Source organism: Haplochromis burtoni, unplaced genomic scaffold (genome assembly GCF_018398535.1).
Source record: "Haplochromis burtoni strain Fernald_Lab_line unplaced genomic scaffold, NCSU_Asbu1 Contig_458, whole genome shotgun sequence".
NCBI classification, from domain to species: Eukaryota; Metazoa; Chordata; class Actinopteri; order Cichliformes; family Cichlidae; genus Haplochromis; species Haplochromis burtoni.
Window position 1 is genome coordinate 253220 of NW_024582819.1, and position 22207 is coordinate 275426.

General features: G+C 41.0%; 2 protein-coding genes across 15 annotated transcripts in view; both read right to left on the minus strand.

The window, feature by feature from the left end:
* Window positions 1-2058: 2058 nt before the first annotated feature.
* LOC102306793 (transmembrane protein 51) lies at window positions 2059-6172 on the minus strand. Of its 3 annotated transcripts, none has more exons than XM_014341203.2 (4): window positions 5931-6172; window positions 4733-4787; window positions 3266-3728; window positions 2059-2778 (listed from the first exon to the last, which is right to left on the minus strand). In XM_014341203.2, the coding sequence occupies exons 3-4, from the start codon at window positions 3676-3678 to the stop codon at window positions 2370-2372; spliced, it is 822 nt and encodes a 273-aa protein (XP_014196689.1). In that variant the 5' UTR covers window positions 3679-3728; window positions 4733-4787; window positions 5931-6172; the 3' UTR covers window positions 2059-2369. The 3 variants fall into 3 exon arrangements, with proteins under 3 accessions (XP_014196689.1, XP_005945908.1, XP_005945907.1); XM_005945846.3 differs by having other exon boundaries at window positions 4669-4787; window positions 5931-6171; XM_005945845.3 differs by lacking the exon at window positions 4733-4787 and having other exon boundaries at window positions 5931-6167.
* Window positions 6173-9387: 3215 nt separating this feature from the next.
* Window positions 9388-22207, minus strand: part of LOC102307504 (kazrin) — a 198355-nt gene continuing 185535 nt past the window's right edge. For 7 of the 12 annotated variants that reach the window (XM_005945848.3, XM_042213586.1, XM_042213587.1 and 4 more), the window contains 8 exons: window positions 21774-21897; window positions 16061-16263; window positions 15829-15947; window positions 13485-13716; window positions 13066-13167; window positions 11181-11347; window positions 10944-11085; window positions 9388-10341 (listed from right to left, as the gene is read on the minus strand). In XM_005945848.3, the coding sequence (XP_005945910.2) occupies window positions 10183-10341; window positions 10944-11085; window positions 11181-11347; window positions 13066-13167; window positions 13485-13716; window positions 15829-15947; window positions 16061-16263; window positions 21774-21897 (1248 nt within the window). In that variant the 3' untranslated portion in view covers window positions 9388-10182. Of the gene's footprint in view, window positions 10342-10943; window positions 11086-11180; window positions 11348-13065; window positions 13168-13484; window positions 13717-15828; window positions 15948-16060; window positions 16264-17335; window positions 21898-22207 lie in introns of those variants that run through there. The other 5 variants (XM_042213588.1, XR_006052911.1, XR_006052910.1 and 2 more) reach the window with 5 other exon arrangements.

Below are 22207 nucleotides of genomic sequence, written 5' to 3' on the forward strand. Positions count from 1 at the left end.
AAACAAAAACCCCACTGTAGATGAATTGCAATAACTGATCTCTAGCGACATGATAATTGTGCTGTGCAGTATACTGTATAGTCAGTTGGTATCCTTATGCATTTATCAGAAACAATATAAAACTGGATAATGAAGAGTCTAATTGAAAATGTCACTTTCCTTACACAAAAAAGTGAGCTGTGCAACTTCACAATATTAGTAACACTTAATGCAATTAATAAGTCATACAATTAAGCTTCAGCTGTCTGTCACGAAGAAGAAATCAAAGTGTTTATACAGCTGCTGACCAAACCATTCCAACGCATCGGTGTGTCTTCTATTTCGGCACCTTTGCTGCACACTTTTAAGGGAAGGCAAGTATACGAGTCGAGCTGCGATCAGCAAACAAGTGAGAATAGCTGGTGTTATGTTGGCACAGCTGCACACAGTCACAGAGTCTTTCTGTTTCCGTGTAGAACGCGAACAAAAACAAGCCCAGAGAAGCAGACTACACAGCTGCCTTCACAACTCGTCGTTCACCATGGCTACAGGCAAAAGCTCTCAACTATTCACATGTTCCATCAGTTTGCCTCAAACACTCCCTACTGTGTTTGCTGTTAGAGCATTGCAATGCTACGTTAAAAGAGCAACACTAGAGCTGAATCGAGTTCAACCAATGTGAATGAGATGTTTTAGGAAGTGCTGTTCTGAGTAGAAAGGTGTTTAAACTGCACTTTACTGCATACAGCTGAAGGGCAAACTTGCAATTAGCTGCCACTGCCAAAAGACTCCATAAAACGAGAAACTTTGAGTTTCCCGGAAAATTTCTTCTTCCTAGAAAGTCTCTTCTCTTGAACAAATCATGACTTTAATGCCGGCAAATCCTGCTGCTTTAGTGTAAACATGATTTTTAACGATTACGACCTCCCAAGGGTTAAATTGGACCAGGGCCTTGTGCTCTTCCCCGTCACCGGACATCCTCCCATCCTCATCCTCTCCCTAAAACACATTTAGCCAGTTTACGCCTGAAACACCCATGGCTGTACCTTAGCAAACAGTTTAGTCCAACCTGTATGCCAGCTGCACTGTACATGACTGGTTACGTTTGAGAAGTTGTTAGACAAGCACATTTTTTTATTTATTTTTTTTTTTTAAATGGTTCCTCTTCTAATCAAAATTCTGATTAATACAGTTCAATAACTCAGTAAATGATACTAAAATCCAGCAATGCACTGATTTTGGACCATTTCACAGTTGGTAAAAGAAAAAGCAAAGAACAAACAACCTGGACAACTTAAAAAGTCAAACAGTATCCTTCAGCAAGCCTGTTTCACCTGCCTTGGGTGGAGCAAACCTGCAGAGAGTTTCTTTCAAAGGAGCCTTTCAAAAGAGAAAACTAGGATTTCTATTTTGCGAGAAATAAACATACTACCGTGGAACCATAACCAAAGATTCAACAAGGGATGCTTGAAATGCAGCAGACAGACGCTAATAAAGCTTTGTTTCATGTTGGTTCAGTAGCAAAGCTTCCGAATGAGTATCGTTGAGTAGATGCCTCACTTTAAAATGTGTAAAGAAACCCCCAGTACCAGGTTTCAGCTTTTTGAGGCAGAGACATAAAAGAAACCCTCCAAATCAAAGTCCAGTAAAACAGAAGCCATCATTACAAATGTAGAGAGACTGGATCTACAAAGCTCTGCAGACCCTCACACACGCCAATTAAGACACATCGAAATTCATTTGATCTTAACTTCGAGAGGGCTGGGGGTGGGAGCAATACTATTGATAATGAGGGAGAGTTTCCGTGCAGCCTGATTCAGGTCAAGCCACCAAAGTGTATACAATACTCAGGCGCTGTGGACCTTACAATTGGTAAACTACAGGCGGTGCTAATCCTAAGGATTCCAAGTCCTAAATGGTAGCTATATCTATTTAAATTCTCAAAACTTCACCCCACCCCCCCTCTCAGGCGCGTCTTAGGCTCTCTTTCACCATCAACTCACCCATACAGTCAATGTACAGTGGAGGCCAGTAACATAAAGGTAATTTATTAACAGAAACCTACAATAATATTTAAAAAAAAAAAAAAAAATTGAGTGTCCTCAATCCAATGTGGCACAGTCTGATAAAGATGTGTCACAGTAAGCAAGGATGCAACAAGTATGTCCTTTACTGCCTGTATCCACTTCAGAGATCCAAAGTTTTCTCCCGTTCAGTGCTTTGGATTTCTTTGGCATGATGATTACTGTTGAACAGAGAATGTATTTTAATGCCACTAGCCGCATTCTTCAACAAGTCATATTCCAGGTCTTGGCTTGCAAAGGCTGATCAAAATCCACAGAAGATGATCGAAATTCCACCGAATCGTTCCAAACATTATCAGCTCCATCTTAAAGCGGCGGCACTTTATCCTCATACTGCGGTGGGGGGGTGAGTGGTTCAATACTGAATCCAGCTGTGGGCTGAGAGTTATCAATGTTTTTCATGTGCAGCTTCTCCGATTTAATCCTGCGGATACTGATAGGGAGAAGCTTAAGGTTATTTTTCCCAGGTCTATGGTTTGATGCAGAAACAGCAGCAGCAGGAGGACCACTCGAATCCACGGCAGGCTGAGATCTGCTAACTGTGCCCTCTGACCCCTCGTTCTCGTACTGCACACCATCCACTTGCACCAGGTCGTCATAGGAAGGCAGCTGGGAGACGCTCGGGCGAAGGCTGCTCTGAGTGACCGGGTACTGGCCACTGCATACCGCCTCCTCGTAGGTGGGCACCGCGTAACGCTGGGCTTGCTGCTCAGCACTGCAAACATTTATGGAAATGCAAGAATAGAAATGGTACACTTTAATTACACATACTATTTAAATGCACAAACACATTATAGTCACACAATGACCGGTCCTGCACTAGCGTTGACTCACATGAGTGAAGATGATACAGCTTATACCAGGGCTGACAAAGTGATTGCCCTGATGTCTAACCCTGAGATTTACACTGCTGAAAAAGAATTTCAGCTACTGTGAGAGTAAATGTTGCTGCCTTTAAAGAAATTCTTGAGCAGGCAATAAAAACCACAAGCAGATCTCTCTCACATGTTTTCAGGTTAAAAGGAAAAAAAAACAAAAAAAACAAAAAAAAAAAAAAACACACTCTCTGGGAGCGTGCTGAACACAATTAACTGAATTTGAGATTCTCTTAATGGACACAAAAAATGAAGAAGTCATTTTGGAAAAAAAGCCCTAATTTTTAAAAGAAGTCAAAAAGTGATTTAGTCAGTCATGAAACTCACGTTTCCCTTTGCTCCTGGTCCCTTCCTCGTGCTCCGCTGTGGTTCTGGGCCTCCCGGAGTTGTTGCTCCCTCCGTTTGTTTCTCATTCCCAGACATAATGACAGCAGGAGCATAGCCACTCCGCAGCCCGTCAAGACGAAGGCCACAGAAGACGCCTTATTTTTCCTGCCTTCACCTGCCGGGTTGCCGCTGCTGCTGCTATTGCCAAGTGGTGTTGCAGGTACCACACTCCACGCAATCATCACAATACCAAGGGCGATAAGCCCAACCCCCAAAGCACAGAGGGCATACTGGGAACCGGAGTTTCCATTGATTTCGCCGCTGGTGTTGTTGTTGTTGCTGTTGTTATTGTTACTGCTACGAGCCTGTTCGTGGCCAAGAGTGTCTGGTGGTCCACCCACAGTGGAACGCATCTTGGCAGTCCCTAGATTTCAGTCAGAGCAGCTGCAGACGAAGTCAGAAACTGTAGAGAGAAAGATACAAGGGGGTGGACACAGAATGAAAATCCCGAGAGACAGAATATGTCAGAGAACAGAAGAGAAACAAAAACACATTTAAAGTTTCTAATGTGGAAATGGTTTCTTTAAAAAGTGGCTGTCTGTGAGGTTGCGTTTCAGTAACATCAGTAGATGAAGTCTCTAAAGGATATTGACTATGTTTTCCAAAAGTTAAAAGCCGAGTCTTGCAGAGGTAAAGTGTGAAGAAGAAAAAAAAAAAAAAAAAACCTGCACACACTTTTTGATCCGTCGGGATTTTAAAGGGATTTTATACTTGGAGAGATATAAAATGTGAGGCACGTCAGCATTCAGCGCACTGCACATATTAGCTGCCTGACAGAGATACGCAAAGTTAGGCAGGGCTATTTGTCCTGATTGCTTTGGCCTTTGCACAGCTACAAAAAGGTCATTTTCCTAATCAATAGTGGCACACAGTATGGATTAAACAAGAGGCTTGCACTCCAGCTTTAAAAACTGTTAGCCTCATTTAGGGAGATGGTCAAATTCAGATCAAAGTGTTGACCCACAAGTAAGTAATAAGGTTATAGATTGCACTCCTTAACTGAAATTATTATTTTTTTTATATATATATATATATATATATATAGTAAGGAGATCAGCATCGTGAGGGTTTAATTCATAGCCTCACCTTACGCCAAAATAGTTGAATATAATGGAAATTTGGCAGTGACCTAAAAAAGAAAAATCTGACATGTAAAGGAGCTGATCATCATAATTTCTGGACATATTAAGTTCCTCACCAGCTCTGAACACGCCGTTAATGTGTTCCTGAGAATGAATTACGAGCCTCCAAAACTCCCCTAGTTCTAGTAGCAGGAAGCCTAACTCAACTCTCAATAGTTAGAGCTCTCCTTAATAAATAAGCGTCATTTCGTAAGGTATTACCGAACATGTTACTTCTGCCCAGAGATTTGTTCTTTATATGCATCCATTTTTCAAAGAAACCCACAGAAGATAAAATTCACTGAAGCAAGATTCCATCAAGGCCACTTCCAGTAGGTGTGCTGAATGGGAAAAAAAAAAAAAAAAAAAATTTACAGCAGACTCACAAAGTCACATCATAAGGAGCTACACTCAGCACTTTAAATGGGCAGATAAAGATTATTACAGCCCCTATAAAAATAAATAAATCTGTACAACATAACCATCCCGTAATTTACAAAGAAATATACAGGGTTTCTGTGTCAACCTACTTTTTAATAATTCAATTATAATAAATAAGCAGTTTTGTGTTCATATTTAAAACCATAACCAAACATTAAATCAAACACTGCCCTACAAATTAAAATAATTCTCTGAAGCGCAGTGAGCATGACCAATAAGCACACTTGCACATGTGCTGCATGATTTTATTTTGCATGCTTTAGAAAGTGCAGGACGACTACTAGGGACTGTAAATAAATTAGGACAAAAGCGCAAAAGAAATGACCTCGAACCACTCAGGAATGTCATCGCGAAATACCCATACTATGGATCCATCCATGGATACAATAATAACAGTCTGTCTGGTTGGTAAACGTGCCCAGACCTGCTGCACTCTAAAGTAGCCAATTAAGTGAGCCCCCCCTCCTCCCCATTCCCGTTCTAAGGAATGCATGGCATGAGAGTGAATCCAGCTCATCATGACAGCTGCAAAACGCAGATACCACGTCCTACTTTTCAAAAAGTTGTGCAGTTGAGACGTGCAAAGTGAGGTCACATATTATTGACTTGCTCAGGGGTAGTTACAGTCCAATCTAACAGGTTTATTTCACCAAACAACGCAGTAACACATTAACAGGCCTGCCCACTAGAAAAGCAATCCCTCCACAGGCCCGGGCACAACATATTTCTAGTGATGTTGTCGTCATTGTCACCTAATCTAAAAAAAAAAGTCAACTCGACTCTAAACTAAACCAACTCAAGCTACTAGTATAACTTTAGCACTCGGGTGAGTTTTACTAAATATGACTCACAGCTGGAAAAAAAATGCCCGCGTTCGTGCCAACAATGGGACTCTTTCTTACTTTGAACCCGGGAGATAAGTAATGAGGAAAACACCCTTTGAGAATAAATGATTAAATAATGAGTCGTCAGTGTAACTTTTAGTAACATTCAGCGATACTTACTAACACTTCAGCGAGCAACTTTAACGACGTTCCACTCACCTCTGCATCCTAAGTGACTCCTCTTCGTGTTCTGCCTGAACTTGGGAGCTGCGCTGTTTATTATCGCACACTGTCGACACTGGCACGACTTTATGAGGCATAATTTGGTGACAAATAACGGTTAACGACCAGGAAGTTTTCTCTGAGAAGGATGGGCCCGGTCACAGAGAAAGCCGGAAGGAGGGGGCTCCAGCCACTTAGACTTCCAGTTTCATTAACTCTTTCGCTCTCGGCGCGTTAATAGACGGAGTCAGGGTGGTTCTTCACTGTCACACACGCTGTCCCCTCCACTTATCTGCTGTACGAAAAGCCGGGAAATACACTTTGACAGTTAATGATCTATTATTGCTTGCGACATAAAGCCGATGGGAAACATTTGTTTGCAAATGTACAAAAATATAAACCGGAAACATCTGGCCTTCGCACAAGTCCTTAATGACTTAAAAGACAAAAGACCTATTTAATACTGAAGTCAATTTGATTTCAGTTTAACAGATAGGCGTTAAGCCAACAACAACAGACCACCTTGTTGTAATTTACTAACACACAATCAGAGCTAAATGGATAAAAGCATACGTACATAAGGTAGAAAACTAAGCTTTCAACCCAGCCCAGAGTAATAAAATTAAAATTAATGACGACATTTACAGTTTCAGGGTCTAGTACAAGGTTTAGGTTGATTTTTTTCTTAACAGACTTGCCCAGTTAGGCATGGCAGTGTGATAATAAGCGTTCATGCGCATAATGTCCCTGGAGTTGAAGTATTTAAATGAAATTGCATTTTGCAGTTTCAGGTAGGTAGGTAGGTAGGTAGGTAGGTAGGTAGGTAGGTAGGTAGGTAGGTAGGTAGGTAGGTAGGTAGGTAGATAGATAGATAGATAGATAGATAGATAGATAGATAGATAGATAGATAGATAGATAGATAGATAGATAGATAGATAGATAGATAGATAGATAGATCTAGCCATCAATATCAGTCATTAGATCATTTATCTCCTCCTGTGGTCAGCTGGGATAAAAACAGGAGGAGATAGATGTCACTAATGTCAAGACACTAAACCTTCTCACAATGCACAGAGTGCTCCACCCTAATTCAAATGCCCTGAGGTTATATGAGCAGTGGAAAGAGAGAGGGCGTGGATTAGTGAGTGTGAGCCATAATCCCAGATGAAGCACGGAGAATTCACAAATACATCAGGAATATTTCCCCCTGAGATAAGCTGTTCCAAGATAAGCTGAAGACAGATGGTGATTAGGAACAGGAAGGGGAACTATAACAGAGGACCTGAATGGGATGTACCATCAACAGACAGAGGAAATGGTTGAAATCAAAAATGGCTGGAAAAGGACATCTTAAAGGACAACACAGAAGTCTGATCATGTCAGAACAAGAACAGGGCCCATGCCCCAGATCCATACACACAGAAGCCAACGGGACCCAATTTGCAGACTGTGCAAAGGTGCCCCAGAACCACACACACTGATAGGCACAGCCAAGTAGCTGGGATAGTGTACAGAAACATCTGTGCTGTATATGGAGTAGACGTCCCCAATTTCCAATATGAAACACCATTAAAGATGGTAGAGAACAACAGGGTTAAGGTCCTGTGGACAGACAACAACTCCTAGCCAGCAACCAGACATAGTGGTGGTTGACAAGGAGCAAAAGACAACAGTTGTGATAGGGCCTGCAATCCCAAGGGACAGCAACATCAAGAACAGGGGGCACGAGAAAACAGAGAAGTATCAGGGGCTGAAGGAACGAGTGGAGCAGACGTGGAAGGTTAAGTCCAAAGTGGTCCCAGTGTCACAGTGTAAGAGCTGTAACCCCAAATCAGAAGAGTGGCTTCAGCAGATTTCAGGATCTCGGTCTGGAGTCTCAAACTACCAGCATGTGTATGTGTGTGTGTACTATTAATAATAATCAACGCACAAAGTCATTTTCAAAGACAAGGCCTACCTGTGTAACTGTTACCTGTGTAACTTGCCCTTTTTTATCTTCAGCATACACAGTAGTTTGTATGAGTCATTCCAATCTCAAACAGATTAAAAATTATCTATAAAAATGCAAATGATTTGTTGTTTTACAACCAGTGAGATTATTAAACGTCAGAGACACAGCCCTGTTTCAAGTCCTGATAATCAATGACTTTTACTTCTTTGTAAATTTACCACTTACTGGCAGTCACGCCTTTTTAGCCCTTTGGACTGGGAAATGCAACCCTGAAGATTTATCCTGCCCACACTGGTGAGGTAGATGGTCTTTGACTATTTATTTAGTCATTCGTCTGTATAATTGTGTATGTGCAATATGTCACTGATATGTTCAAAGATAAAAGATGAAAAAAACAAAGGGTTTCACGTTGCTCTGCTTCATTGTTTCAGTGGTCCCCCTGTCTCAGCTTACTAGAATGAGGACTGAAGCAGTCACTGCATTGTTCCTTTGTCATTCTGGGCTCCTGGGAAACATTCTTCCTCCTAAGCTTTTGTCTGGTTCCTCTGCTTCATCAAATACACACTCACACAATGCAAGGACAGAAATATATGTGAACAAATTGGGACTTAACCTGGTGGTCTGAATTAATCCCTTATCACTGCCAGTGTGTAATCAAATATGATGGCAGAGAAATATCACTGTAAACTGTACTAATTTATACGGCTACGTAGGCTTGAGTGTAGCAAATGAACCACACTGGCTTAGACATAGCTCTAGTATAAATACCAGTATTTTAATTTTTCCCATCAAGTAAAGCCATCCAAATCTACTGTTGATCTTAGTTTAATGGTCCTTGTCCACTAAATATTTCAAAGCAGGTAACTGAGTTCCCTCATCATTATCTTTTAATGTCTCACATTACAAAATGGCTTTACCCAACCAACCCTTGGTGGATTACAGTAAAGGCTTTAAGTGAGGCAGTGCATCTAGCCCAAGGAGGGCGTCTTTATTTGTGCTGTGTCATGCAACTATGGTACAAAGTTTTGAGTCATCATGAGTAAGAGGAGGAAATAGCATCATGAGGAACTGTCACAGCTGAGACTTGAGTTAACGTGTCTGACAGGGAGTGCAGAGCTGGATGATAGCTGCCCAAAATGCCATCAATAGATCAGTAAAATGCCAAGGTTATGGCAGATTTTATTGCGGGCACTGTTTGAGTTACAGTGGACGCTGCCTCATGGAAAAGGGTGGGGGGTTTTCTCAGTGACACTTTTACTGTAACAATGGAGACTCACTACAATATTATTAGCATACTTTTCTCTGATCTTTATGGATCCTTTCATTTCCTTTTATTCCCACCTTTATAGTGCAGGCAGCCATATTATTCTTTGTGCTGAGCAGTGGAGCTTTGCAATTTATTGAGAGACCAACCCTCCTTCTCCCATCATCAACATGTCTTTTTTCTCCCCAGATTGTACTCTGGCGTTCATTGATATTCTGATGGATGCAACTAGTCACATATATATTTTAGACACCATCTTTATTTCATTTCAGTGAGCACTTTCCTTTTCACAAAAAAATACACGCTCACACATCACAGCTCAGCGATCTTTTTCTTTGTTGTTGTTGGCATTGCTCAGATATTTTATGTTTACTGCACAGTATAAAACATCAGAAGAGGTGCTACATATGCTTTGACAGAACAGTGTAAATGTGCGAGATGAAAAATGACTATCAAACATAGATTCTAAAATTTTTAAATTCAGTTCAAGTCTTTTTAAGTTGGTTTTTTTTTTAATGCTAAGTCACATTGACAAGGCATCACAAATGGCAGAACTGAATGAGACAAGAGCCACTTACACGGTTACGAAATATGAAACTTTGTTTTTTTACATTTTGTCATCAAGTGCTCTGTATAATACAAACAGTCATTTCCCTCACTAGTCAAAAAAAAAAAGAAAAAGAAAAAAAAACCCCAAACATTTCAGTTAGTTACCTCCTGGTGTACACACAAGAATAGAAAAATATATAGCTCGAGTCGTTCATAGTCATCTTAATTCTGGCGTTGGGGGAGGGGCGCTTACTGTCCTCAAAGATGCTAAAACTTCCCCAAAAAACAGGAAACTTGTTAAAAAACAACAACAAAAAAACAACATTTTCCTTGTTACAAAGTGCAAGCTGCCCTGTAAAGGCTCATTTTAAGATAAAAAAAAAAAAAAAATCACCATCCCATGTTTGCGTGCACATGGATGACAAATGTCCATGTTGTACATTGTCATGAAGTGAATGACTGGTATTGGTAGAACTCTGATAACATCACACATTGGTGACCTCGATGCTGGTGTAACCACGGATGGGACTTCCTTCTGCCCTGGGCGGAGTGTGATCTCGAACCTCTCTAGGCAGGGAGCCATAGCTGCTATGGCAACTCAAGTCCCGCCCATTGCGAGCTTTGGGACTAAATCCTGCTGGAGGCTAGAACAGAAACAATGTATCCATTACTACAAATGACAAACAATGTATAAAGATGAATGCAGCTTCTGGGTCTGAAAAGTGAAATTGGGGTGTAACTTGATATAGCATGATGCCTGTTTTGCACATTTTTGCCCGATTTAGAGTCAATTAGCCTTAGGGCTTAGCTACTTCATGACTGACAACTTGCTGCAATAGGGGCAAAGCAGTGTCTGGGGTTTCTCATTCAGATCCACACCTTGTTGATGATGTCATGATGTCAGGGTTAAAAATAAATCCAAGACAGCAACAGCCAAAATGCTCAGGTGGAGGGTTCGTACAGGTATCCACCTTTTATGTACAGTCTATACTTTCTCATTAGTTGTGGTCCCCCTGATGACATATCTTATACTTACAGTTAATTTAATAATCAATAATTGATTTAGTTAATCAATCAAACCTCTCTATCTTCCTTCTTATTTACATGTCTTGCAGGCTGCTCTAGCAATATATTCAATACCCAAGTAATGCTGCAGAGCTTCATTATCGTCACTGTGTAATTTGTCAACACTAAGCTCTTCTGCGCTACAATTTGGCTAAAATTGATGGAAGAACTTTTTCCCCACCTTCACAGCCCTCCTTCTCAATGAGCCTTCTTCATCGGTGTGCCGGGCAGTAGAGGTGGGAGGTCTACCCAAAGAGTTCTGACGAAGGAGGACAGGTGGTGTCCCCAGACCTAAATGCTCGTATTCCTGTTTGGCATCCACGCTGCAGAAAGCATGGGGAAAGATCAGTGTGACGGGGGAAGCCAAAATAGTAATTAAAGACAGTAGAAAACACATCCCTGTGAATTTTCCTGTCACCTGGCTTGGCCAATTAGTGTTTTCATCTCTTCCACAAGGTGTCGGCGAACCATGTGTTTGCTGCTGGAGATTCCTAGCACCGTTGCCATCGTGTCAGTGTTGAAAGTGGGGTCTAGCACCATGACAGCCCCATGAACACCACTGTTTAGGAGACTCTCAGCAAACTCCTGCATAGGCAGAAAAAGGCAAGTACAGAATAGTAATCTTATTTGTTCATAACATCAGATCTAAAATTCTTGGTTGAGTCAAAGAGGATATTGATATTGATTTTTTTGTCTATATCAGTAGAAGTTCCAGCTCCCTGAGGAGTTTAACCGGACGTCATCCAGACATGTTTATCTGTACACACCTGGAGTGTGATGGGACAAAGGCTGTAATCTGGCAGGTGTTGTAATCAACTGGTAGCAGTTCAAAAGTAAATGGCAAAGACCTGCTATCACTTTGTGGAGGTATGGAGCACAGAACAAACAGTCTTTATGTGGTAGTGCGTTTATACAACACAAAACAGTATTGTTACAGCCCCAGCAGGCCTGCTATGTTTTATTGTCTGAGAGTCCTACTGTTTGCTTCCTTGAATCAGGTGCCTCCCCCTTTCTGCTGTGGGGCCGGTTAGATATGCACTCAGCTGACTCAGCTTAGCAATTATAACTGAGAGTATAAAAGCTGAGGGGAGCCACAACTAAGCACCAGTGGTTCACCTGTGTACACAGGGTTGTCTTTGATTTATTGATTGATTAAACGCCTTTCTTTGCCCACCAAAGGCTTTGCTTTTCTCTCGTTTGTATTTTGTGTCCTTGACAGAAACAGCACTTTACCCATCTCTTTAAAGTTTTTAGTATAATCTTGTTTTGCCTCATTCCAGAGAAGAAATGCAGTACAAATACCCAGTTAAGATACTGAAGTGGAATTTTCAGGTGTCATTACATAACTTGAATCTTTATTTTTCCTCACCACTTTTTACTTTTATTCACTACATTTTTACACAAATACCTCTACTTGCTGCATCGTACATTTTCGTAACAGCCTTATAGGTTCAAGACATTTGAAGGCTGTTACTATTCCACATCACTGCGCATCTTCCAGATTTAAACCAATTTGAGGCTAAATTGAGGAAACAATAACACATAAAAAGGCCATTTTATTGGTCTATCCATCACTGGTGCTTATCACACACGACAAGTGGTACAAACCTATGCATCATTTATCACTTTATATTCAGAGGTTACCTAAGCACTTTTATTTTACATTCAGATGGATGGATCGGGTGTGTGTGGGGTGGGGTGGTAACTTGGGGTTCAGTATCTTCCCAAGGATGCTTTGAACTGGGGAGGATCAGTCAGCCCACCATCCAATTGGTAGACAATTTATACAATTTATTTCATAGTGGTTATTTTCTCGTACACTACCACAACAGCTGATATTAGGGTTCTTTTGCCTGCCAAATCCCACTTTAACCCCTGACTATATTCATTTTCCTGTTTAGATGTGCAGGCCAACTCACCAATCTACAATGTGGGCAGCAGCATATGTTTTTTTCGCTGTTTATGTTCAACATACCAGATGTAATCTAACAAGTACGTTCCATAATATGACATGAGGTTGTGTTTCCTCTGCATAAAAATAGATGGTAGATATGTGCTCGAAAGAGCTACTTTTAAACCTTAATGAACTTTTATCAGCGTATTTTTAACACAAATATCTGGAAATTAACTATCACATACCCAGGACATTCTGAGATTCAGACCCAGAACCTCTCTGATTTGTTATGGCGTAACGGTAAACTCTTTAACTTTGCTAAAACTATACTTTTGTTTGCATACAAGTTTGACCTGTTAACCTATTGGCTGACATGTGTTCAAGAATTTTAAGATGAACTTTCTCTCACCTTGAGGTCAATATCTCTGATCCATTTCATGACCCGATGCATGGTCCATACCAGAGGATCCACATTGTGGTGCTCGCACTGTATCCGGCGAGCCTGTAATACCTGAAAACCATTTTAACAAGAACTTTTCCAGATCTGATCTATTTTCACCTTTACTGTGAACATCCCAAGGTACAAAGGAGTGACAAAACTAAAAGACTGAAAATCTAGACCTTTCACCCCTACAGTAAGGAGATACAGTGGCTCGTGCTGTGGTGGGGCACGCAGTTTGCATTTACTTATCCTTTTAGGTGGAAGGATCACTGCCAATCAATAAAAGGTCAACTCAAAAGTAAAATCAATGTCAAGCCCCAACACCTTACTATAACCCCTCATTGTTATTTGTTTTTCTTTAATTTGTCACCCATCAGTGTACTCACCTCCTTGTCAAAATGAAGCAACTGCAGCAGTTCGATGCCTAGCAGCAAGCTGACCTGATGGAACTTCTTGGTGATGTTTAAGTGACGTTCGAGGTCCCGACGTGTCAAAGAGTTCAGGACCCGCCCATCTATCAAGTGATTGTGAAATGCCTGGGAGTACTGAGGCAAACCCACATCGCTTAACCAGGCTTTTGCCACCCAGTGGTGGTCCATATCCGCAGCCTTGGACAGCCTAGAGACAGACAGCATGAAGAGTTCCTTTACCTAAGAAATCACATTTTTATCATCACGTGTGGGATTTAGCCACAAAGAGTTTGAATTGTACTGACCAGCTTACACCCCCATTAGGCTGAAGTTCCTAACAAGCACTGAATGGATTGTTGCTAAATTCATATTGTATGGTATAATAATAATAAGTTTGCCATCTTTTGATTTTTCTTCTGATTTCATCATCAGGTTAAAAACTACCATACTAAAATAAGACTGTGAACATGCTTCACCACATACCTGATAAACAGTAGCATGTTACTTTTGCTAATGTGGACACATTATGTAGCTTATGTAGCTTTAAGAACTACTGAGCTGAACTCAATTATTTTTATTCAATTCATATAGCACCATATCACAACAGCAGTTGCCTCAAGGCGCCTTATACTGTATGATAAAGACCCTACAATAAAAGAAAGAAAACCTTAACAATCAGATGACCCCCTATGAGCCAGAACTTTGCAACGCTGGGAAGGAAAAACTCCCTTTTAATAGGGAAAAATCTCCAGCAGAAGTGGGCTCAGGAAGGTGCAGCCGTCTGCCATGACCGGTTGGGGGTGAGAAGAAAAGAAGAGAGCAGACTGAAATAGGATAAAAAAAAAAAAACACACTGTAGAAGAGCACCAGAGATTAACTATGACTAATAATGCATTGAAGCCCATCTACATCAGCAGGGAGTGTGTGAAGAGGGTGCTCAGCTTCAAGTTCCTGTGTGTGCACATGGATGCAGACCTCCAGTGCTCCAGCTTGGAGGTTATGAAAAAGGCCCAGCAGCATCTCACTTACTGAGGAGCCTCAGGAGGACTACCCTAAAGAGGGAGCTGCTGCTAACTGTCTTCTACCGCTACTCCACTGAGAGTGCGCTGACATATTGCATCTCTGTGTGGGTCTCGAGCTGCACCATAGCACACAGGAAAGCACTACAAAGGGTCATTAACGTCACGAGAAAAATCACTGGCCGCCCTCTTCCCTCCCTGAAGGACCTCTGCAGCACATGCTGTCTCAAAAGGGCACACATGATCTTGCGGCACTGCAATGCAAATACCTGACACCGGGCCTTGTGCAATACACAGTGCACACACTGTATATTTCATTCTGCATATATGTTACTATGTATATATTGTGATTGCTGCTTGCCTTTCATTTAGCACCAATGCAGGACAGTAGTCCAATTTTGTTGTACTATTGTAGAAAGTAAAACTGTGCAATGACAATAAAATCATCTACTCAAACTGTAGCTATTATTTTAAAAAAGAAGCTGAAATTGTTCACAACTGCTATTAACAAATCAGGTAGCTGTGCCATTATTATTGTTATTTATTCTATTATTCTATTTTACTCTTTTAATTTTGATTGTACTTTTTATCTTACAAAGCATGCTGAACAATTGTGTAATGCCACATAAATAAACTTGCCTTGGCTTTCATCAAAAATTGACTGATCAATCAATCAATCAATCAATCAATCAGTTGGATTAGATTATTGGATAATGATAACCACATGCAGCCCTAAATATCACATATGTAAAGGAACTCACTGCAGAAAGTTTTTGAAGGGATTATTTCTTTGCTATAAAGCAGTTTCACAGAGAATTCTTCAAACTTTGCACTTGAAGGCCAGAGTGAGGGGGGAAACTGACTCGAGAAAGTCATGCTGCTGCTAAATTTTTCAAATGCAATTCTTCAGTGCTTTAGGGTTACTGAACTGAATATTTCAAAACCCAGACACCTTGATCTTAAATCTGCTACTTGGCTAAACTGCCATACAGTGTAACTATTGGTTAAAACAAATAAGCTTATACTTGCCACATATGTGTTTATGATTCATACAGGAACAATTTAGACAGTCTTCAGTTTAGCTGACCTGCATGCCTTTCATGCCCTTAGGAAGCTTTCAAGAGCTGTAACAGCCTTGGGACTCTTGCATTTGTTTAAACTTCATGTGTGGTAAAAAAGCCAGAAACGAGATCCTTCATGCATTAGGTAAATGCATGTACAATAAATCACCGACAGGTGGCCCCCATACGCCATCAAGTAACAGGCAGTTTACAATAAGGACCACTATGGCCCTTCCTTACCCTCTGCCGTTCTCAACATCTCTGTAATCTTCAATGGCCAGGCGGAGTTTCCGACGATGCATCAAATTGCTGACACCTAGACCCAGCTCCAGGTCTTCATCCGTTAACCCCAGTAAAACCTGCAAAAAAAAGCAAAGAAAAAACACTTCACAGGAGGTTAAGCCATTCAGGCCGAGAGTGCTATAAAGTAAACAACATGGAAGCATGTAGAAACCTGCAGGTGTTGCCATACCTTGCCGCTTTTGACGTTTTCTGAGCAGGTGCGGATGTACATGGGCATCGCCATGACAACCTCCAGCCAGGCCTGCACGGTGCCTGCCCTCCACAGAGACATGGGCGTTGTCCTGGCCAGCTCCACCTGCTGCAGACGGTCGAGCTGGTCCTCTGACCCGTCTGACAGGCTGAGGCGAGTAGGGCTGGAGAGGCTATCCGAGTCTGGGTGGGTGGGTAGACAAATGGGTGATGCGGTTGTGGTTGTGCGTGAAAGCAGAGGTGAGCATTGTGAGCAATGAAAAATAAAATAAAAACAACAACAACGTTAATGTGCTGCAACAACAACAATATATACATATAGTTTCATATCAAATCAGCCCATTTAAGGGGAAGAGGGAACAAACAAGCTTTTAACGACATCCTAAGCTTTTGGCTGCATGACAGCAAGCCAAGCGTTTGCCAGTAATGCTGTAAACAAAGTTGCAGCTTTTATAAACAAGCTCCTCACTTAAGAAGTCCATTAAACCAGCAGCTGTTTGAGCTGTTGAATTAACATGACTCATCTGTCTAAATTAGCCCGCAGCTAACAGCTCTGTGGAAATATTAAAACATGCAATTAGGAGATGCATGAGAAATGTCGATGCATTAAAAGCACGTCTCTCTCACAATGTTATAATCGACTGTGAGTAAATCCTGACACTTTGAGCACTGCCTGAATAATTCCCCGCGGTGTTTCAATGTTACCACGCTAAACTGAGCCAAATATTTTGCCTTTTTTTTAAAAAAATTTTTTGTTAAATTTAAGTTCTCAGTATTTCACAAGTGGTGGAGTCACAAACGAAAAGAAATATTGGCCGAGAACATGTTTTGTTTCATTGTAAAAATGTGAAAGCCATTTAACTAACCCCCGACCAGCGGATGGCAACCTGGTATCAGGTTTGGACTCAGATGTTGGTACAGCATCATGAAATGCTCATCAAGAACTTACTGCAGCACTTACTGTGTTTTTCTCCCTTTTTAAAATCTTGTGATACAAATGAAATACTTCAAAGTATCCTGTCTTATTCCATAGTTTCTGAAAACCTCAACATTACCCTCAGCACTCAGAATACAGCCATACTTACAGGCTTACCCAGTGAGTGAATGAATGAACTTCAACCAAAACTCCTGTGACCCTAATAAGCCTTGCACAGAAGCATCCACCTGACAGCTCCGTGGTAACATGACTGTTCTCCTTGATGGTCACTCCAATCATCACATCCATGGTTGCTTTTTTATGTTTGTTTGTTTTTTAAAAGGAAAAGAAAGTTCAAGATTCTTTTTACAAACTACACAAAAACAGGTTCTTTGTTCCCTCCACCTAAGTGTCACTTCTAGCAAATAACATGGAAACCCTACTTTTTGGCAGCCTTTACTATGCCCATTGTGTGTTTACTCAAAGGAGATTCACGACTGGATGGTTCGAGGGTCTGAGTAAACTGATTTTTATTAAACCCGCCTTCGGTAATTCATCTCAACCTGGATGCTTTTATGTGCTCTCCGAAGAGAGATGCATGAAGCGACCGTACACTTCTAAGTGCCCTTCTGAGAGCAATTCATATTAAGTTGAATAGATCTGCTCTTTTGGTCAAAGATGCATGCTGGTCTGTGTACAAGGTCTGTTTTTCCTTCCGAACAGAGTCCTAATAAAGGAAATATCAGTGAAAGCAGAGCTAGCTACGGTGTGGTATTTATGTAAAGAGTTTTGTGTCCTTTATGAGAGGAGGTAAGTTTTATATGTTTTATAAAAACCAAAGTGAATTGTTTGCTTTTCCTTTAACTACACTTCAGACGAGACACCGAGCCTTAAGTGTGCTCTTCAGTAGCTCATTTAATAGACCTTATTGCTATAATATAGCAGCATTTCTGATGCCATGACTGGGAAAAACAAATGGATTACAGCTGAATGGATGACATCACCCATGGTGGCTCTTCGCTGCTTCGAGGGAGGATAAATAGAGTAGATAAACTACAAGGCCCCTTTAAGTAACAGTTTGGCATTTTGATTAATACGATTATTTGCTATCTTGAGAGGCAGATGAGGAAATCAATGCTCATGTCTGAATGATAAATATGGAGGTACATACAGTCTGTTTCCTGTCTTCCAGTTAATCAAGGAGTAGCTTCAGCTTGAATTCATTAAAAGAATATTAAAGAAGTCATTTAATGTTTGGCAAATATGCTTATGCTTTACTGTCGTGCATCAGACGAGAAGGCTTATAAATAAGCTTGTATGGTAAATCCATAAAGTCACAGCCAGTCTTCTTATAGTCCATGCAAAGCTATGATGAGCACCCCTGCTTGTAGATTTATTTTAAGCATTTTAGCAGTGCATTTCCCCCAAACTATACTTCAGCACAAAATTAAAAGCAGCCAGTGTTTCTGAGCCAGTGACGCTGAGTATGGAGCTTTACTGTTGGAGTATACAGGAAATAAAAGAAAAAAGCCCTCAAATGCATTTTAGTGTATCTGTTAGCACTCAACTGTTTCCAAATCCCTGTCATTAGAGCTAAATTCAACTTGAAGAAGTGCTTAACTCCAAAGGTGTTTTTTTTTTGTGATGTTAGGAATTAAAAGACATCTGCAAACACAGTTTGCAACCCAGCACGACTCATTTTTAAAGCCACAGGAACTGGTGCACCTCGGTCCCATTGAGTCTGACTGATCGCTTCTTGGGTCGCCTCACTGTGTCGACAGTCTGATGGAGGTCAGACAAGAGGGGTCAGTGTTAGAGGTCAGGAGTCATATCAGAGCAAAACATTATTGATGCCATGTGCTGACACATATGAGATCAGATTCAACAATATGACATGGCCACATCTCCTCTGCACCAATGTTTTGTTTTTCTCTAATTATTGATTCTAATATAATACAAGAGGAAAATTTCATTTTGGCTTAGTAAGGAGTTGAAATTGGAAAAGAGAGGAAAGGAGGCCATTGGGAAGCTTTTGGGATGCAGTCCTCTCACAGATGGGAGTTGCAGGGCTGAGGGAAACTAAGGCACATGTTAAAAATGGTAAGTCCCCTCCAGCATAACAGGACAAATCTGGATTAGAGCCATATCACAACAAATGAACACGCACACACACGAATATTAATGAAGGGAAAGAGAGGAGAGCCACGTGGAAATTAAGCATTACTTATTTTATTTTAAAATAATCTTATTTTTTCTCATTTAGTTATTTAGAGCGTAACTTTGTTGCCATGCCTTTAAAAGGTTGCTACGATCCACTTCTAAACATCTCAGGGCTTCAGAATAGAAGTCCTCCACCGAGGCCTACATCTTTGACTTTAAATAAAACTCTTTAATAATAATAATAGTATTCATTTCATTTCTGCAATGTTATCTCATTTACAAAAAGTAAAATATACGTGGGAAATAAAAAAAAAAACAAAAAAAACAAAAACAGAGCACGGATCAAAAGATAAAATTACATAATGTTTTTTTCTCTTGATATGTTGTTTCCCCATCAGCAGAGGATCATAAAATTAGCTGAATGAAACAAAAAAGATAAAATAGCATAGATTTTATACATTTAACTGACTGTTCAGTGAATTTTTTCAACATGAGACGTTGTTCCTGTACATACAATTTGATTCATAGTGACTCATCTCTGAATTATCTTACTGATTTACCTGCAAATTCAATAACTGTGAACTCAAATGTAAAGGACGATCTCCTTACTGGATACGTGGACACGCCACGGTAACCTGGCACTCTAGTGTCTCAGGCGAGGCCAACAAATACCCAGTGTTAGTTTAATATCAGGGAGAGAAAAGATTTCCTGGGGCGTGGCAGTGCAGACTCCGACTCGATCCAATGAAAGATCAGAAGTATCGTGATGTCTGTGGAAATTCTTTTGCTCGGATTAATGCCATTAACCTTTAGTCCAAAGTTAATTGCTTTATTTTTTCCTTTTCCCAGCTATGGCTTGAACTCTATATTGGAATTTTTGCTGAGGTCATGGGGTCATGGGAGAAGGTACGCCTTGATTGGGATGCTTAAATCCTGATTTTTAACCTTCAATTGTAGTTCATGTAATTTCTGCACCTCTTAATTGAGGTTCTGCTCATCTCTTAAGTCGCCCTTAATTCCAGAGGTCTAGAAATATGTTGACTGTCAGTTGAACACCTGCAACGCAAGAATAATTGGTGTTTATGCTATGTATTTTGTGATGATAGCTTTCTTATTTTAACATTTCCCAGAATAATCCTGCTCCCAGTATTCATACACCAATGAATACAAGCAGCTTAGATCCTAAAAAACAAAGAGAGATAAAAAGGCACAAAGCCTTGCAAATAGTGTGGAATAATATTTAAAAATTCAAAGTGTAATGTTCAGTTTTCTTTCTTTGCTGACCTTTGATATTTCAAATGTAATTTCGCATAAAAAGCCCTGCAGGTGCAGATTAAAACGAAACTGTGCGCAGTTCAGGATGTTAAGATCTTAAGCATTCAGCTGAGCGCTCCTTGAACAGCAAAGGTTCAAGTTTACAAATCTTATCAATTAATTTGAAATGGGGGCAAAATCATGAATGAACATGAAATCAGTAACTAACCTCTCTTTTAAATTAAAAAGAAAAGCAAACAGTTTATCACCTCTTCGGAAACATAACCAGGGAGAGATTTTTCTTTGTAGTGGGGTAACCAGGCATGCATGATTTAGGGACCGGGGCTACGTGCATGCATGTCACACATGTACCTTCTATCTGAGGAGATAGAAAACACATTTCTCACATTTCCTGTTTGGCTTCAAAATGCAGGGGAACAAACTGTTCTGCATAGAAAGTTAATTCCTCTCATAGCAGCTTCTTTGAAGTCTCTCTAAGTAAACATCAAGGATTGCCTCTGCACAGACTTTTTTTTTTTTTCGGCGGTTGAGGGATATGCACCCGACAACCGACCCAGCGGTGAATTTCAGGAGTCTGCATGCCGCCTACAGGAAACTGTTCTCATTATGGCAGTGTGGAAGAAGGGGATGGACCAGGCAGGACAATAAACAGGGAGGAGATAAAGTTAAGAGGCAGTGGGAGGGAGGGAGGAGGGACGGCAGGGAGTACGTGTCAAAAATAACAAAAAGGCATTCAGGACAAGGAGACATTTACACGCACAGAGTGCACATCAACTGTTATTTACAAGTACAGCAGTCCTTCAAGTTTCCAGTTGAGTGAAAACAATAAAAAAAAAAAGTAAAAATGTAGAGAACAATTCAAAGATCAGATAACACAGCTGTTTTGGAGGGCAGATACAACATGACATGTCCACACTGCTGCTGTATTACACTCTCCACGCTATTTACAGGGCTGTACATATACATACATACATACAGGTGCAATTTGCTCTTTAGGTTTACACTTCAGCGAAGCAAGACGCGCCTCCGGCTCCTGACATGGCCGTTGACCATGGGTGGCACAAGCACGCGCACACTCTCGCTCCCATACAAACCGAAGCATGCGTGCATGTGAGACTACATAAAAGGTACACACATTATTTTATCTGTACACGCTTTCGTCAGACACACACACACACACAGACGCGCACGCAAACACGCACATTCTCTCACGCATGCGCTCGGGCAATACAACGTTGTCCTCTGATAACTGCCAAAAAAAGGCTCTCCAGGTGGTTCACTCGGACGTGTGTGCTTTACCAGTCTGCATCCTCCTCTATGTAATAATCAGGTGTTGAAGTACCATCAAACAAACCGGGGTCGAGGGACTTGCGTTGCTTTCCTCGGGCGAAGACGCGCGACAGAGACCCCAGCCCCATCTTTTCTTTCTTCTTCTTACGCTTCGCCTCCTCCAGATCTTCTAGGGACTGAAAGAAGAAAGAGAAGGAGAGAGAGAGGGAGGGAGAAGGAGGAGATGAAGAGATGGGAGAAAGATGAGAGACCAGAGAAGTCGGTGAAGTAAGGGTGCAGAGTGAGCGATAAAGACCACAAGATAAAGATCACAACACACAGTGACACTTGACATGGTGCCAAGGCATGCACTTATTCAAACAACCACAGCTGGTTTTCACATAAATTCAAGTCACTGCTGCGAGTGAGTGCACAACAGACTGCGTGGTGGGGGGGGAGGACGACATGGATTCAGCCAGAACGATGGTGGAAGGAAACAACAGCAGC